Source organism: Gigantopelta aegis, chromosome 9, assembly GCF_016097555.1.
Source record: "Gigantopelta aegis isolate Gae_Host chromosome 9, Gae_host_genome, whole genome shotgun sequence".
Lineage (NCBI taxonomy): Eukaryota > Metazoa > Mollusca > Gastropoda > Neomphalida > Peltospiridae > Gigantopelta > Gigantopelta aegis.
Genome location: NC_054707.1, coordinates 34,999,646 through 35,015,992, shown reverse-complemented (window position 1 = coordinate 35,015,992; position 16,347 = coordinate 34,999,646). Strand labels below are relative to the sequence as shown.

The 16,347-nt window shown below is 35.7% G+C and overlaps 1 protein-coding gene across 4 annotated transcripts in view; it reads left to right on the top strand.

Annotated features, from left to right (window-relative positions):
* Positions 1 to 490: 490 nt before the first annotated feature.
* The window catches only part of LOC121380488 (nostrin-like), a 79,665-nt gene continuing 63,808 nt past the window's right edge, over positions 491 to 16,347 (top strand). For 2 of the 4 annotated variants that reach the window (XM_041509311.1, XM_041509309.1), the window contains exons 1-2: positions 12,788 to 13,145; positions 15,146 to 15,525. In XM_041509311.1, coding sequence (XP_041365245.1) covers positions 15,379 to 15,525 — 147 coding nt within the window. In that variant the 5' untranslated portion in view covers positions 12,788 to 13,145; positions 15,146 to 15,378. Of the gene's footprint in view, positions 574 to 12,787; positions 13,146 to 15,145; positions 15,526 to 16,347 lie in introns of those variants that run through there. The other 2 variants (XM_041509310.1, XM_041509314.1) reach the window with 2 other exon arrangements.

The window sequence follows — 16,347 nt, the reverse complement described above, 5'->3', positions numbered from 1 at the left end:
ATATAACAAAAATAAAATTAATTATGTTGCAAGATTACCAAAGTAGGGGAATCACTTTGAAATAAAAAATTTAATCTACATTGCGACATACCGCTTTACTTATTATGTTTTTAAACACAAATTATGTAGATTACATAATATCAAATCACTATAGTTCAAAGTGTTATTTCAATAGAAATGACTGCGAGTGGTACAAAATATTTAGCTTTTTGCGTACGTACTATATAGGCCTATGGACGACCCCTGAATTAATAGTAGAACGTGCATGCCCTTTTATATAATATTTTTAATATATCACATACAATTCAAATGTGTTTTAGTAATATTTTATATATTTATTGTTATTAAAAAAGAGTTTCATATAACTGATGGTGGTGGGAGAATGAAAGAACAACGATTAGGTACGTGTCGTACAATTAATGTTTTCCGGTTTCGTTTCATGATCTGCGTCATATTTTAAATATTCAGTAAATTACCGTTTCCTGTTTTCCGAGATGGCAGATGAGTTGGGGAGTTGAGGCTAAGAATATTTTCAGATCCCACATAATGGCTCAGTTTAAAGACAGTTTTAAGGTAGGGTTAATAATTTGCGTACTCTTAGGTACGATGTTTAATAGTTTGATTACTCCAATTTATTCTGGTGTTCCGCCATGAGTTATCACATAAACACTGATTGTTTATCCACAAGAGTAACTTCCCTTTGATGAACACTTTCATTTTGACAGCCTTGCAAATACACAGTTCATACACTGTTAAGGGCAAAGGTTCCTTCAGTCCTCCCCCAATCCCCAGTAAATGTATGTAAAAAAGAAAGAAAGGGCAAATCATCCTTTTTTAACCCAACTCAACAAATAATTATAAAATTTTTTTTGTTGCATTAAATAATTATATTAGATATGAATATTACAATTATCATGGGTGAACCAGTTTCGTTGAGCATAAGCATTCGGTTCTAAAGCACTTCAATATTTATTAACATACAGTTGTTATTCAAATACCTACCTTTTTATTAGTATTTCTATACTTCATATTAGCCCGAGTACTCTGACTGTAAGAGAGCTAGATGGACATTTGAACAGTTATACGCTCTCATTACAGTCAGAGACCAACCTATGTATTTTTTTTGCAATTCCTGACAACCAAAAAGTTGGCAAAGATTCCCACTCTAATACCACACCAATCCTATGTTTGACGTCAAATACCTTTACATCGATCATTTTCGAGTTAACTGATAAAAAAAATTCACATATTAATCACTAATACACATACTACAGAAAGAAATCCGACAGCATCCACATTCAGCTACGCTTCGTGACACTCCGTCGCCATAATTACAAAGCTCGGCAATCTATTTCGAGATGTAGATCATGTGATCGCCCACTGGGCGATTCCGCCTTGTGCAGCAGTTACAGGGCCGTCTCATACCAAGCGACGTTACAACATGGATTAGTTTTGTTTTGTGTTTCTGCGATGGAATGTGCATGCTGTAAAGAACAATTGGAGGATAAAAGTGGACGGTTGCGTAGAAAAGGAATTTGTACACAATTCAAAGGTGGGCCCAGTGCTGCACAGACATTAAGTGATGTTTTTGATGTAACTGTCACTTCCGAAAAAGAATTATTCGTCTGTCTCCAATGTAGTTTGACGATTCGTCCTTGGACACAAAAAAACAACAATTGTCAACTGTGGAGATAAAATGTACAAAAGTTAAAAAAGCAGGCTCATACATAGCCACAAAACTGCCAGCCACCCCAAGTGCCCGACAAACACCAAAGCGACAGAGAGTGGTACACACGCCAAGCAGGCATACCAGTCGTAGATCAAAGACTTTTTCACCTGGAGATCCATTGCTAATGTAGCGGGTTTCATCTCCAATACTCATGACAGAGTTACCAAATGTTTGACATCCAGTAGCTAGTGATTAATAAATCAATGTGCTCTAGTGGTGTCGTTGAACAAAACAAATTTCAATATTTTTTAGTTTGATCTGAATAGCAAAACAACTATAATTATTTTGCAAGATAAGTTTTAAAGATCGAATGAGCTATGCACCGATTCAATTTTGATTTTGCAGTAACAAGCATTGCCATCCGTCCCCCTTAATGCCTCGGAATACATCTTATGATACCCCATCCCCTCAAGAGCGTTACGTAATTGTTGAGAAAAAAACCCCACACACACACTCTACTACTGTACTAGTGACTAATTCATAAAAAATAAAATAATCAAATTAAATAACTACTTACTTTATCTTTCATAAGAGGAGGCAATACGTAGCACATACATTTGCCGTATCCTGTAGATAACGCCCCATATGTATCCTTCAAATTCAAAATGGAATCAATAATCTGTAATTGTTTTGGTTTAATGAAGTAATTAAATCCAAATTCATCCAAAACAGCATTAGCCAACTCTTCCATGTTGTAACGTCGCTTGGTATGAGACAGCCCCTGTAACTGCTGCACAAGGCGGAATCGCCCAGTGGGCGATCACGTCATCTACGTCTCGAAATAGATCGCCGAGCTTTGTAATTATGGCGACGGAGTGTCACGAAGCGTAGCTGAATGTGGGTGCTGTCGGATTTCTTTCTGTAGTATGTGTAAAAGTGATTAATATGTGGATTTTTGTTTATCTGTTGACTCGAAAATGATCAATGTAACGGTATTTGACGTCAAACATAGGATTGGTGTGGTATTAGAGCGGGAATCTTTGCCAACTTTTTGGTTGTCAGGAATTGTCAAAAAAATACATAGGTTGGTCTCTGACTGTAATGAGAGCGTATAACTGTCCAAATGTCTGTCTAACTCTCTTACAGTCAGAGTACTCGGGCTAACTTCACATGAGCACTAAACTGGCCGCTAAGCAGCTAAGTTTACTACACGTGCGTCAAAAACTGTAGCATGCATCCGCAGTAAATATGTTAACTACGTAACCTGTTTCAGTGACCGATACATTTAGGGGTATAGCTTTCAGCACAAACCTTCGAACACACATTTTTTCAGTGTTTTATCAAAACATGTATGTTTTCACAAAACATGCACTTATAATAATTTAAAATAAATATTTAAATTATTTTATGGCAAATTACAAAATGGAGTGCTTGAGAACCAATGTTAACAGACAACATTTTAGGAAAACGAATATAGCAATTATGATGTCTTGCAATCGTGTTATAAGTTGAGCAAATGAATGGATATAATGGTAAAATTGTTTGGTTGAAAATATAAGCTGCATTGTGTGTTTTAATAAATATATAAACAGATATTCAGAAAGATATTTATTTTAAAACATATAATAACCATATATTTTTGGCAAGTATCTGTAAAGAGAGTTATATCAGCAGACGCCGTGACAATCATGTGACTTCAATAACCAGATACCAGTACAGCTGAGAACAGACAGAAATAGTCTTTAAAATTAAGTTTTTTTTCAAATTACAGCCTTTGAAAATCATAGGAAAAAGGTATTAAGAAATGTGCTGTGTTTATGAGTGGGTAAAGTTCAATCTTTGTTTCTTTGCTCATTTTAATTTTAATTTTAATTTTACGAACATTTTTATGAATATGACAGACATTTGTTTACTTTTTCCTTGCAAAAGCCAAATTTGTCAAAACTATTCAAATGTATGTACTGTTGTGCACAAACGACACAACCACCGAAATAGGAACCTCACCTAAACAGGGCAGCGGACGATATATATTAGTGTTAAGATCGACGACATTCACTTTTCACACTCTTGTTTTGGCTTCGTACACAATAAATATAGCATATCTTATTCTTATTTCACTTGAAATCCATATTTGGTAAAAGGTACAATTTTTAATCACAAGATTTTCTTCAAACACATTTAGGTGCATTAGTAATGTTCAAACAAAAAATTTCAATAGCAATTTTGCATTGGAATTTTTTCAGTATTCTTAAAATGGAAACATCATGTACCCAGAAGTTTATGATTATTGTAAGGAGATGCAAAGTGATGTCATTCAAATAAAAAATTAGCTATATTATTACAATGCTTCGCCGCATTAAAATAAAAACTGGTCTGTTCACCTTGAATCCTGTCAAATTTCTATAACAAGCAGACAACGCTGTTTACAGGTCGATATTTTTTTTTCTTTTATAATTCTGGGCAAAATATTAATTTGAAGTTTTAAAAGATGAAAGATATGTTATATTTATTGTGTACGAAGCCAAAACAAGGGTCCGAAAAGTGACTGTCGTTGACCTTAGGATTAGGTTTCATTAAAAAAAATCGACATAATATTTATATGTCATAATCGGGAAAGTGTATGTGTGGAAATCTAGCATGAGGTATCATGGGTGAATCCGTTTCGGTGAGCATAGGCATTCAATTCTAAAGCATACAATATTTATAAACAGACAAAAGTAGTTTTTAAAATAAAGGTTTTTTTCAAATAATAGTCTGAAAATCATAGAAAAAAGGTGTTAAGAAATGTGCCGTGTTTAGGAGTGGGCTAAGTTCAGTCTTGCTTTCTTTTATCGTTTTAACCTTATTTTTGTGAATGTGAGACATTTCTTTACTCCCCATGCAATTTTAAGTCAACAACGTCAGACATTCAAATGTACATACTGTATAGCATAGCAAATTCCACTGCACTCCAACCCTACCCTCAGTAAAGTGCCATCACATACAAAAACAGGGTTTCTGCCAGAGGGTAAAACGGGTGTGGCGCCATACCCAAATGTTTTTCAGATTTTATTTTTTAAAGTTAACCTTTTGACAAAATTAATTACTCTTATCATTACTGTATGATTTTCTTAACCCTAACCCTGCACTTAACCCATTTTCTTTCTTGGGGAAGCCCCCATACCCCCTGTTGACTGTTGTTGCATTCAATTCCATAGCACCATACCCAAACATTTTTTTCTGGCAGAAACACTGATAAAATAAGGAACTAGAACCCAGGATGAGTATCCCTTCAGGTGTCTTCATAATAAATAGTATTTACCGACAGACACAGACATACTGACAGTTTTCATTTTTAAACACAAGATTAATCCATGCATCTATCCATCCATCCATCCACCCACTCCCCCAAAACCAGTTTCTGTCTAGCCGTCTGTCCATCCATCCATCCATCTATTCATCCATCCATTCATCCACCCATCCAAAACTAGTACATCCATCCATCCATCTATCCATGCCTCCTTTCTTCCATTCTTCCCTACTTTCCTATCTTTAAAACAAGCTTTTCTTCACCTATCAACACTCAATTCAACCATCTGTTCATCTGTCCATCTGTACGTCCAGCCATCATCTATCCATCCATCCATTCATCCAGACATATCATCTTGCTGACTAGCTTTAAAACCAGCCTGTAAGTTCTATGGGATTAACACTAGACATTGTTGACAGAAAGTAAACAGTGTTTTTTAATGCAAAGATATTCTATTGAAACATGCTGACATTTTGCATGTGTAACACCAAAGTGTTTATCTTTTTTTAGTCTTATCAATATTGGACATGGCGAATACAAATAGCTGTAAAAGTTTGTTAAATTTAGGTGTTAAGAACCTTGTTTTTATGTAGAATTTGTTTTTTATTGCCTTCCTCTTCTTTGCACAATACACGTGTAAAAATATTTGTTATATGTGTTTGCTTTCCTTTGATTGATTTTGTAGAACTACTTGTCAGATTATCATTATAACATTTGTGGTCATTTAATGATACTTTTAGTTTACAGTTGATTGTTTTAGGATTAAATGGCAAACCAAATAAAGGTAGCTTAATTATGTCATATATATCTGCATATTCTGCATTAAGAAAATTAAAAAAATATATTTTGTTGACGTATGTATTGGATTAACAATAAACAGTTGAGAGGGAAATCATATGGAGGTATTTTCTAAATGGTTGGTTCACTGTCGAACCAACTAGTTATACTTTATACTCTTTGTAAAAAATGTTTACTTACATTTGGTGAGTGGACTATATTTACCGCATCCCTGCAAGGTGTGTACTGTACAATGTGGTGAACTTCAGTCTTAATGAATAATGATCATACATGTGCAACATTTTAACATTTAAAAAAGTAAAGTTTGTTTTGTTTAACAACACCACTACAATCCTTTATGTTAACTTTTCCATCTACTTCTATTTTTTATATAGCTGGTATGAAATTTTAGTCTCCAGCTAAAAAAACAGAAGTAAAGTTTGTTTTATTTAACAACACCACTAGAGCACATTGATTTTTTATCTTATCATCAGCTATTGGATATCAAACATATGGTCATTCTGACACTGTTTTTTTTAGAGGAAACCCGCTGTCGCCACATAGACTACTCTTTTTACAACAGGCAGCAAGGGATCATTTATTTGCGCTTCCCACAGGCAGGATAGCACAAACCATGGCCTTTGTTGAACCAGTTATGGATCACTGGTCGGTGCAAGTGGTTTATACCTACCCATTGAGCCTTGCGGAGCACTCACTCAGGGTTTGGAGTCGGTATCTGGATAAAAAATCCCATGCCTCGACTGGGATCCGAACCCAGTACCTACCAGCCTGTAAACCGATGGCCTAACCACGATGCCACAGAGGCCGGTCGGCTGGGGAAAAAATGATCGCATATGTGACCAAATCAGTTGCAATGTAGAGGGCTGTGCTAGAGTACATTGATTTATTATTCATTATCTATTGGAATCTGGATGTCAGACATTTGGTAATTTTGACATAATCTTAGAGAGGAAAACCGGTACATTTTTCCATTAGTAGCAAGGGATATTTTACATGCACCATCCCACAGACAGGATAGCACATACGACAGCCTTTGATATACCAGTTGTAGTGCATTGGCTGGAACGAGAAATAGCCCATCGGGAATTGATCCAAGACTGACCACGCATTAGGCAAGTGCTTTGCCACTAGGCTAAATCCTGTCCCCGATTTTAACATCAAGTCACAATGCGTAACCTCAATTCTAAACTCCATTTAAAGATTAAAGATTAACAAAAAACAATCTAAATTGCTTACATACTTACAGATCAATTTGTTAGGAGTAGCTGCCGGTTTCCTCTCACTACCTAGACCTCTTATAAAATAGCCAAAGTTTAAAATGTGCCGGGGTCTTGTTATAGACTTCAGCATGAAAACATTGATCTCCAAAGTTAGATTTAAGCCAGTTAAGATACTGTATTACTGTGGGCCCATTGGGCTATTTCCTGTTCTACCCAGTGCACCACTACTATCAAAGGCTGTGGTATGCGCTATCCTGTGTGTGATGATGAATATAAGAGATCCCTTGCTAATAATGGAAAAATGTACCAGGTTTCCTCTCTAAGACTGTCAAAATTACCAAATGTTTGACATCCAATAGCTGATGATTAATAATAAATCAATGTGCTCTAGTGGTGTCGTTAAACAAAACAAACTTTATACCATATTACCATATTTATCAGTGATATTTAATCCTTTTGTAGTAGTTTTAAAAATGTTTTTAATTCCCATGCTAAGGGGAGCTAAAAATTATTCTCCTTGAACTAGTCTCAGGGAGGTGATTTGGAGCCTGAGTAGTGATAGTATCGCTCCCTTAAAATATCGAGGTCTGTAGTTAATAATTCCTTTCCTTAATCATTCCTTTCCTTATTATTATATGTACATAATTGTTGTGTAAATTAATGAACATGTTTATGATACAATGTACTGCCAACTTAAACACAACAAAGTATGTTGGAGTGCACCATAATTTACTAACTAGAGAGCTACCACTCCTACTAGAGACAGATTACTTGTAAAATATAAACTTGGCATCAGCTCTGTCTGCTAGTGCTAACAATATTTAGGGCAATTGGCAATCATTGGCCTGACAGATAACTGTTACTTGTATTTCTCTGACCTTCATGGCTTGGCCTATAGAGACCTGATGATGCATATTGCAGCCAGTCAGCCAGCTAGATTGGTTTCTGATCCTGTTATTTAGTAGAGGGCTCCAGCCTCAAATTGACAGCAACAGTGGTCTAATCTGTTTCACAGAAATGAATAAGGTATATATATATTCAAGGTTAAAAATAGATGAAAGGGGCGGGATCTAGCTCCGTCAGTAGAGCACTTGCCTTAGGTGCTTTGGTATCAGGATCAAACCCCCTCTGTGGACCCATTCCTTTTGGTGTTTTTTCCTGTCCCAACCAGTTCTCCAAATGCCTAGGACATCATTTAAACAAAATGGGTTATTTCAGTTTGTTTTTTACGCAACCCATAATTTATGCAAATTATGGTTTATGCAAATTTTCTGTTCTTAAATGTCATGCCAAAGAACATTTTATTAAAGTTGATATAAGGCCTCGAAGTTGGCAAATTAGAGGGCAAGGCCCCCGTCCCATCCAGCAAGATTTTAAGCGACCTAAAAAATAATATTTTTTAAAGTGATCCTTAATGTGGGTCGGGCAGGATACAGCCTAGTGGTAAAGCACTCAATTGATGCTCGGTTGGTTTGGGATCAATCCCTGTTGGTGGGCCCATTGGACTATTTATCGTTCTAGCCAGTGCACCACGACTGGTATATCAAAAGCCGTAGTATGTGCTATCCTGTCTGTAAAAGATCCCTTGCTACTAATAGAAAAATGTAGCTGGTTTCCTCTCTAAGACCAAATCAAAATTACCAAATTATCCAACAGCCGATGATTAATGAATCAATGTGCTCTAGTGGTGTTGTTAAACAAAACAAATTTGAACTTTTCCTTAATATGGGATAACATCTCATTAATATCACAAGGGTAGTACTTAAACTAGGTGATTTGAAAATTAAATGTAGTTTTGTTTGTTTAAAGGCGGTGTAAATATTATTTAGCCACCATAACAGATAATTGTAATGATGAACACTGCCACTTCCATTGTTTTTATAAGCGTTGATATCCCTAACAAAATTAAAAGTTTCTAATATTTTATTAGGAATTGCAGAAGAAACTGTTCACGTGGAAAATTTGGTGCCAAATAAGTGGTTTCATAGTTGCCAATATGACAAAAATAAAATAAATGTTTTTATTGCTCAAATAAAATACAACTTTTGTTATGTGTATCAGACAAATGGATACTGGTAATGGTATGGCACGGCACATACTGGTTACAGCCCGTAGTACCAGCAGTACTAGAGGCTGTTAGTGGTAAGTAGTAAGCTATTGAAGTCTAGAATGGCCAATGCATTTTCGGCAGTAAGGCACAAAAATGTAAAAGGGGAGAGGGGATAACTTAAAAGGGGGGTGGGGGTGTAGTGCCACCCTAAAATGGGCCAGTGAGAATACTGGATTCAGTTTTTGAGTATGATGACGAATTAGTAACCTGCAAAATAAGGCACAGCTATTTTGGCTGTGAAGCTCTGTTTAATGTTCAGGGCACTGGCACATTTGCTAGCCTATGTAGCAATTTGTCGCATGGCCACGGTTAAATTCGAGCCCTGTGAATAATATGAAATTCACTAAGAACTGTCACTGATACAAAACATTCTTATGTCATACCAAGATCTTGTCTGAATCACTCCAGGGAAATTATAATCTTTGCTCACACTTCATGCAAGTCAGCCTAACTAGTATTATGTACTGTTTATATATACTTAGTTATCCAATCCCTTTGATATTTTACAAAGGACAGTCCAAACTAGATGTTCTATTTAGACTTAATGAAACAAAATAATACCCACAAAAGTTATATAGAAAAACTTGCATGTTAAAATACTTGTTAAAACATATTTTTTGCTATGTTAATGCAGTATAAATTGACAAATACATGTTTTAATTTTAATACGTGTAGAGTTGTACATGACACTGCATATACATTACAGGTAAGTGAATTTAAACTTTTGAAAAATAATTAAATATTTAGTATTGTACATGTACATAACAAATTCTTTCTTTTACAAACAATTAGAAATTGATCATGAATTGTGATTCTAAATTTTCTTATGTATGCCATTTATGGATATATGAGGTTGTGACACTCACTACCCACAATATAAAATCTCATTTAAAGCATGTATTGGGTATGATATTCATTGGTAAAAGATGCAACAGACCTACCACACAAAATATTAATTATGGTGCTTCCCGCATGCTACCCCCATGTGTTAATTCTGGGACAACCGTTATTAAATGTTTGAAGTGTACACAGAATTATAATTAATTATATATAATACCAAGCATGAAAAATGCATTCTCTAAATTGTGTGTTAACCAATATTGGGGAAATATTATTTTAGAGTTTTTATTGTTCCAAGATATAACCCCCCACCCCCCCACCCCCAAAAAAAAGAAAGAAAAGAGAAGAAAATTATTTTGTTAATTTAGTGTGAAACAAATCTCATTTACTGAAAAGGGAAATGAAAAAATAATGGTTTTCAACCTCTGACATTGACTACAGTAAAGTCTAGTGCTTGAAAACCAGCCATTTCCTTCTGACGTTCCCACTACTGTGTGTTGTCTGTCATTCCCAGGGATACAGCTTTTATTTTAACCTGCCCGTTTCTGCCAAGTTGGGTGAAAACAAGATTTATTTGACTGTATCTTCTGTCTGGTTATCCAGCACAAACTAACTGTATTTGAAGAATGAAGCTTTGTGCTCCTACCCTCTCTGTTCCCTTATACACTTAGAAATATCTTAGACAGTTTTGCCATTTTGTACCTGCATTGGTTTTAATTTGTAAATGTTTAATTTGAGGAATGGAGGTTTGTGTACCTACTCACTCTGTTCCCTCATATATTAAGAAATATCTTAGGAAATTCTGCCATTTTTGTAGTTGCATTGGTTTTAATTTGTAAATGTATAATTTGAGGAATAAAGTTTTGTGCACCTACCTACTCTCTTCCCCTCCTGAATACATTTTAGAAAATTTTGCCTGTAGTGGTTTTAATTTGTTATTTTATTAGCAAACAGTAGTTTCAATCTTTGTGTGTGTTCATTCATATAATTGGATATCTACAACTAATTACAAACATGGATCAAGTTTGAAGTTATTATTCCATCTCATTGCTTTGATGTGCATTGATGTTTCTATTTTTAGTACATGTACACGTAGAAATATTTTGGGTTGGACACAAAACAGTAACCTTTAAATGACTTCAGTCCTGGTAAATTAGAAAATAGATGGTTCATATACTAACAGAGTATTAGCAGTTTCATTAAAGTGTGATTCTTTATTTTTATGAATGCTTCAAATTTTGTTTTGAAATTTGGATACTGTTGGGATAAACATAATATGTGTTTTAGAGATTGCTGTTGATCTACCGTTTATATAGGTTCTAATGGAATATTGCTGAGCAACCTCAAATTAATATTGATGCCTCCCGTCTCCTACACATGTGCGCATGCATGTATACATGCACTCACACATATGCGCGCGCACACACACACACACACAAAGCCAGTGATTCATTATTAATGTTTTTTAAGCTGGTGATGTCGTTAAACAAAACAAACTTTAACTTTGCTCATTGACTTCTGATAAACAGGCAGATAAACATGTAATGGTTACACTGCATTAAACACCTCCCGTTTGATGTATCTCCAGTGTGTGCACTGAAGCATGAAATATACTTCTATATTTCACATCATGCATAAAGACATTTCTATGTTGAATAACAGTTAACGTTAAAATTTGTTTAGTTTAATGACAGCACTAGAGCAAATTGATTTATTCATCACCGGCTGTTAGATATATTAAACAATTGGTAATTCTGACATAGTCTTAGAGGAAACATGCTACATTTTTTCATCAGTCAAGGTCAAGGTCAAGGTCAAAGGGTTTTACGTGCACGTTCAGAGCAAGCTGTTGTAGCGCACGCCTGTCGTGGGCACAGGTGCCGGCCTTGGCCGGCCTCTCTGTCCAAGACAGGAAAGTTTTCATCAGTAGCAACAGATCTTTTATATACATGTGTATAGCGAAAACTCTATTCATGTGCCTCTATCCAATTAACGTTCAGACACGTCTCTCCCACACCCAATTTCTAGCATGGCCAGTTGTCGAGTGTGGGACAGAAACATGTGTATATGCATTTTCCGACACACAGGACAGTACATTAATAATCTTTGATGTAGCAGTCATAGTGCACTGGTTGGGACAGAAAACAACCCTAATTAGAGAATTGGTTCACTGAAGGGGTTCGACCCTGCGACCAGAGCATCTCAGGCGAGCGCTGTACTGACTGAGCTAAATCCTAGCTTCCACTGAATAACAGATTGGAACATTGTTCATCACAGGATTTTCTTTACATTTGATAGAAAAAAATTCTTAAGTGTGCTCATGATGTAACATGTAAACAAATATATATTATTTACTCGCAGTAAAGATGTACAATTTGCAGAAATAAATGTGCTTTGGCCAAATATTCTAACAAGTGCAATAATTAACAGTGTAATTACGTAAACCTGTATAATGCACAAGTTAAACATTATAACAGGATATAATATATTGACATGTTTGTATTTTCGGACAAGACATTCAAACATGTCATGTACACGCATCAACAGAATGTGTTGACTATATTAGCCGCGGTCTAACTTGGTCATGGCCATCATGTGCGTGCATCACATGTTTGTTTATCTCATGCACTTGCAGAGCTCTGTAAACAAACCTAGTTTACCAGTACACATATATGTACTTTGGTCCGGCCTGGGGGATTAATCAAGACGCTGCTGCTATCAAAACTAATGTAGACAAATAGATTCCCAGTATTGGAAAACAGGAGTTAGTGACTTTAGGCACAGAGTCTGAGAGAGAGAGAGAGAGAGAGAGAGAGAGAGAGAGAGAGAGAGAGAGAGAGAGAGAGAGAGAGAGACAGAGACAGAGAGAGAAAGAGAGACAGGAACTGGTGTTTATAGAGGTGGTAATATCATACACAATGAGTAATCACAACTGATGTTCAGGAAATGTTACTGGCATATACATGTGGTTGTTGTTTTCGCTCTAGCCTTCCACTGCATTCTGTTAGCTCTTTCAGCACTTGGCAAAAGGAATGCAGCCCGTTACGTTATAGTACTTGATCAGAGAGAGATTCACTCTGACGTACATCACGTCTTGGTGGATGGAAACTGATGATGAGTCTTTCTTTTTCGGATATGGCTGCTGCTGGACTTTTTCCACTGTTTCACGGTGTGTAATAAGTTACATGAGGGCAGGAATATGGATTGAACCGGAGAATGGTAAACAAGTGGATCTCTTATGCAAGTTGACCCAATCAATATAGGCTCTGCTTATCCAAAAATATTCACACATGTTAGTGGTGCTGTTACGGCCGTTTTGTGTGTGAAATGCGGAAACTGCAGATGATTGAGAATATTTGCTGTTTATAAATTTGACATTCCTTTGAAGATATGTTTCTTTAAATGTGTACAGGGATAATTTTTTGGTGATTTTTTTTTTTCTTGAAGTAGAAATAGACATAAATTTTATGTACATGTTTATACATTGCTTCTGGCTACAATTTTCAAAAATAATTCTCATTCCAAAATTTAAAATGTGATTGGTGTTAAGTAAAGGCAGATAAATATATATCAGAATTTAGGGAACATTTTGTTTTTAAAATTTTAATTATCAACAGTTGGTGATCATTTGAAACTTGAGTAGCAACTACTATTTCAGAAATTTGTGTATAGCGAATTACGACGTGACACTAAACAAAATGTTCTCTGCTAATATTAAAAAGTAATACTGAGAATAGTTTCAAGAATTATGATGTCGTGGTTATTATTATTATTTTTAATTTTTTTGTAACATTTTCAAAAACTGCTAACTTGTTCGAGAACAATGACTTGATCAATATCAAGGAACAACAGCTTGGTGGTAATTACGTCTGCTGCCATTAAGCAGCAGCGGCACATCGAGGAATATTTTAAATATGAATGTTTTAAATATGAATCATTGTAAAGTGATCCTGGCAACCATTTCTACAGATTGCTACTGTTTCAAATAAAAGAGTTAATAAATCAATATTAGGAAATAATTGAATCTAATCGAGAAATGAAACCGCACTGGAAATATTTTCAGTATACATGTAATTTAATGTGAAGTGGTTATTTCAGGGTGTATATTAACAGGAGATACGAAATGAAAATGCACTGGAAATATTTCCAGTATATATTTTAGTGTGAAGTGGAATACATATTTACAGGAGATACCAATAATTGAATGTAATACTGAAATTAAACAGCACTCAACATTATTTCAATATATTTCAGTGTGAAGTGGTAATATTTCATGAATTATATTTACAGGAAATAATTTAATGTAATCTCGACATAAAACTACACTGGAAATTATTTCAGTCATGTATGTTTTAGTGTGAAGTGGTTATTTCATGGAAAATATGATTTAAATGTAAGCTGGAAATATGTTCAATATATTTTATAGAGTGATGTGATTATTTCATGGTATAAGGATATACACATGCATTTATATCGTTATGTCCGTTTTGAGAAACTAATAGTTTACCAGAGGAACACAAAGCTATTTGTTGTCAGTGGACACTCCAGTTGAATGTAATCGAGTGACATTTAACAGTGGTACAACTGGGACGATTGTCAATACACCGCTCTCCGCCAAGTGGTCATTGCATCTTGTAGAACACACATCCTTGGACATCACTGTCGGAAACTTAACGACAGTGAGAACCTAATTGGTATTCAGCAACAACTGAATATGATTGTGACTGACGTTAAAAGTCAGAATCCTGCTGGGAATATTTTGGAGTGTGTTAGCACTGTGAAGTGGTTTGATTGACCCATACCAGGAACCACTGCAGATTCTGATTCTGTGACTCCTGCCAAAAAAAGAAAGAAAGAAAAAAAAGTATTGATCATCACCTGACTGGAAACTGGAATGCAGTGTTGGCAGTTACTCTGTGGAGGCTTGTTTACTTGACATTGCACAGTCAGACTGGTGCACCAAACACAAAGCTGTATTGGACTAGTCTACAATAGTGTTTTGACAGTTTGAACCATTTTCAGTTGTCAACAATCCAAAATGTTTTAGGGTTTTTTCTTGTTGTTTTTTTCTATTACAGATATAGATGCACACAGGCTGCTAAATGTGTTTCATGTAATTTTTGTTTTGTTTGCAAATACTGGATTTGTTATTCAAGGATTTATAAATGGTAAAAATGTTCTTAAAATAATGTTTTATAAATCATTTCTATATTATTCAGGTGATTTAGAAGAATTAACAATTGGTGTCCTATCAATCTAGTATTGTTGCCCTGTGGTACTTTCACCATTCATAACAGTTTTAATGGAAACAGTCAGGTCTTGGATTTGAAATTCAAATCGCAAAAAGATACAGTTCTTGCTTGGAATACTATTTGATATGGGATACTGTGTTTCAAGGGATTAATTCTATTCGCACATTACATGGGATTCGGATACACATGTATTTTGTGGCATGAGTCATTCGCCTAATTGTCGGCGGTGTTATTCTCGACAACGGAGCTCCTGTCGGTTTCGGAGGCTCTCCAATATGATGCCCGGACCCATCCAGGAAGCTCTCAACAGTTTCATGCTTCCTTTCACGGTTGAAACCATCGCCAAGGTATTGGTGCATGCATTTTCTTTTGACACGTGTATTGAGACCTTTTTATCATGTTGTAATAGCAGAAAAGGATGTCTTAGCTTGTTCTCTACCATGTACTGTACCTATACATATGTATGTGATACATACATACAGAAAGAAATGTTTTATATAACGACACACTCAACACATTTTATTTACGGTTATATGGCATCAGACATATGGTTAAGGACCATACAGATATTGAGAGAGGAAACCCGCTGTCGCCACTTCATGGGCTAATCTTTTCGATTAGCAGCAAGGGATCTTTTATATGCACCATCCCATAGACAGGGTAGTACATACCACGGCCTTTGATATACCAGTCGTGGTGCTCTGGCTGGAACGATAAATAGCCCAATGGGCCCAGACCGATCGCTCATCGAGCGAGCGATTTACCACTGGGCTACGTCCCGCCCCTGTGATACATACAGGTGCATGCACAAACTAAGCATTACAGATAATTCTTCAGTGTTGCATATACAAACCTTGACATGAAGACAAATTGAGGGGAGTGGTTAATTGCTCCCCTAGTTTAGATTATTGGGAACTACTAGTACCGGTATTTAAGATATTACCATATTAATACCATATAAATTACATGCTAAGGGGAGCTAACAATTGCTCTCATTGAGCTAGTCTCAGGGGAGTGATTGGGAGCTAGAGTAATAGATCCTATTTTAAATGGTGAGGTCGGTCGGCTTATAAATTTGTAGGATTGTTTTCTTCAGAATTCCAGATTTTAACACTACCCGGTACCCCAAAACTGTTCCTGTCATTGATGTAAAGCTCGCAAGGACTCCT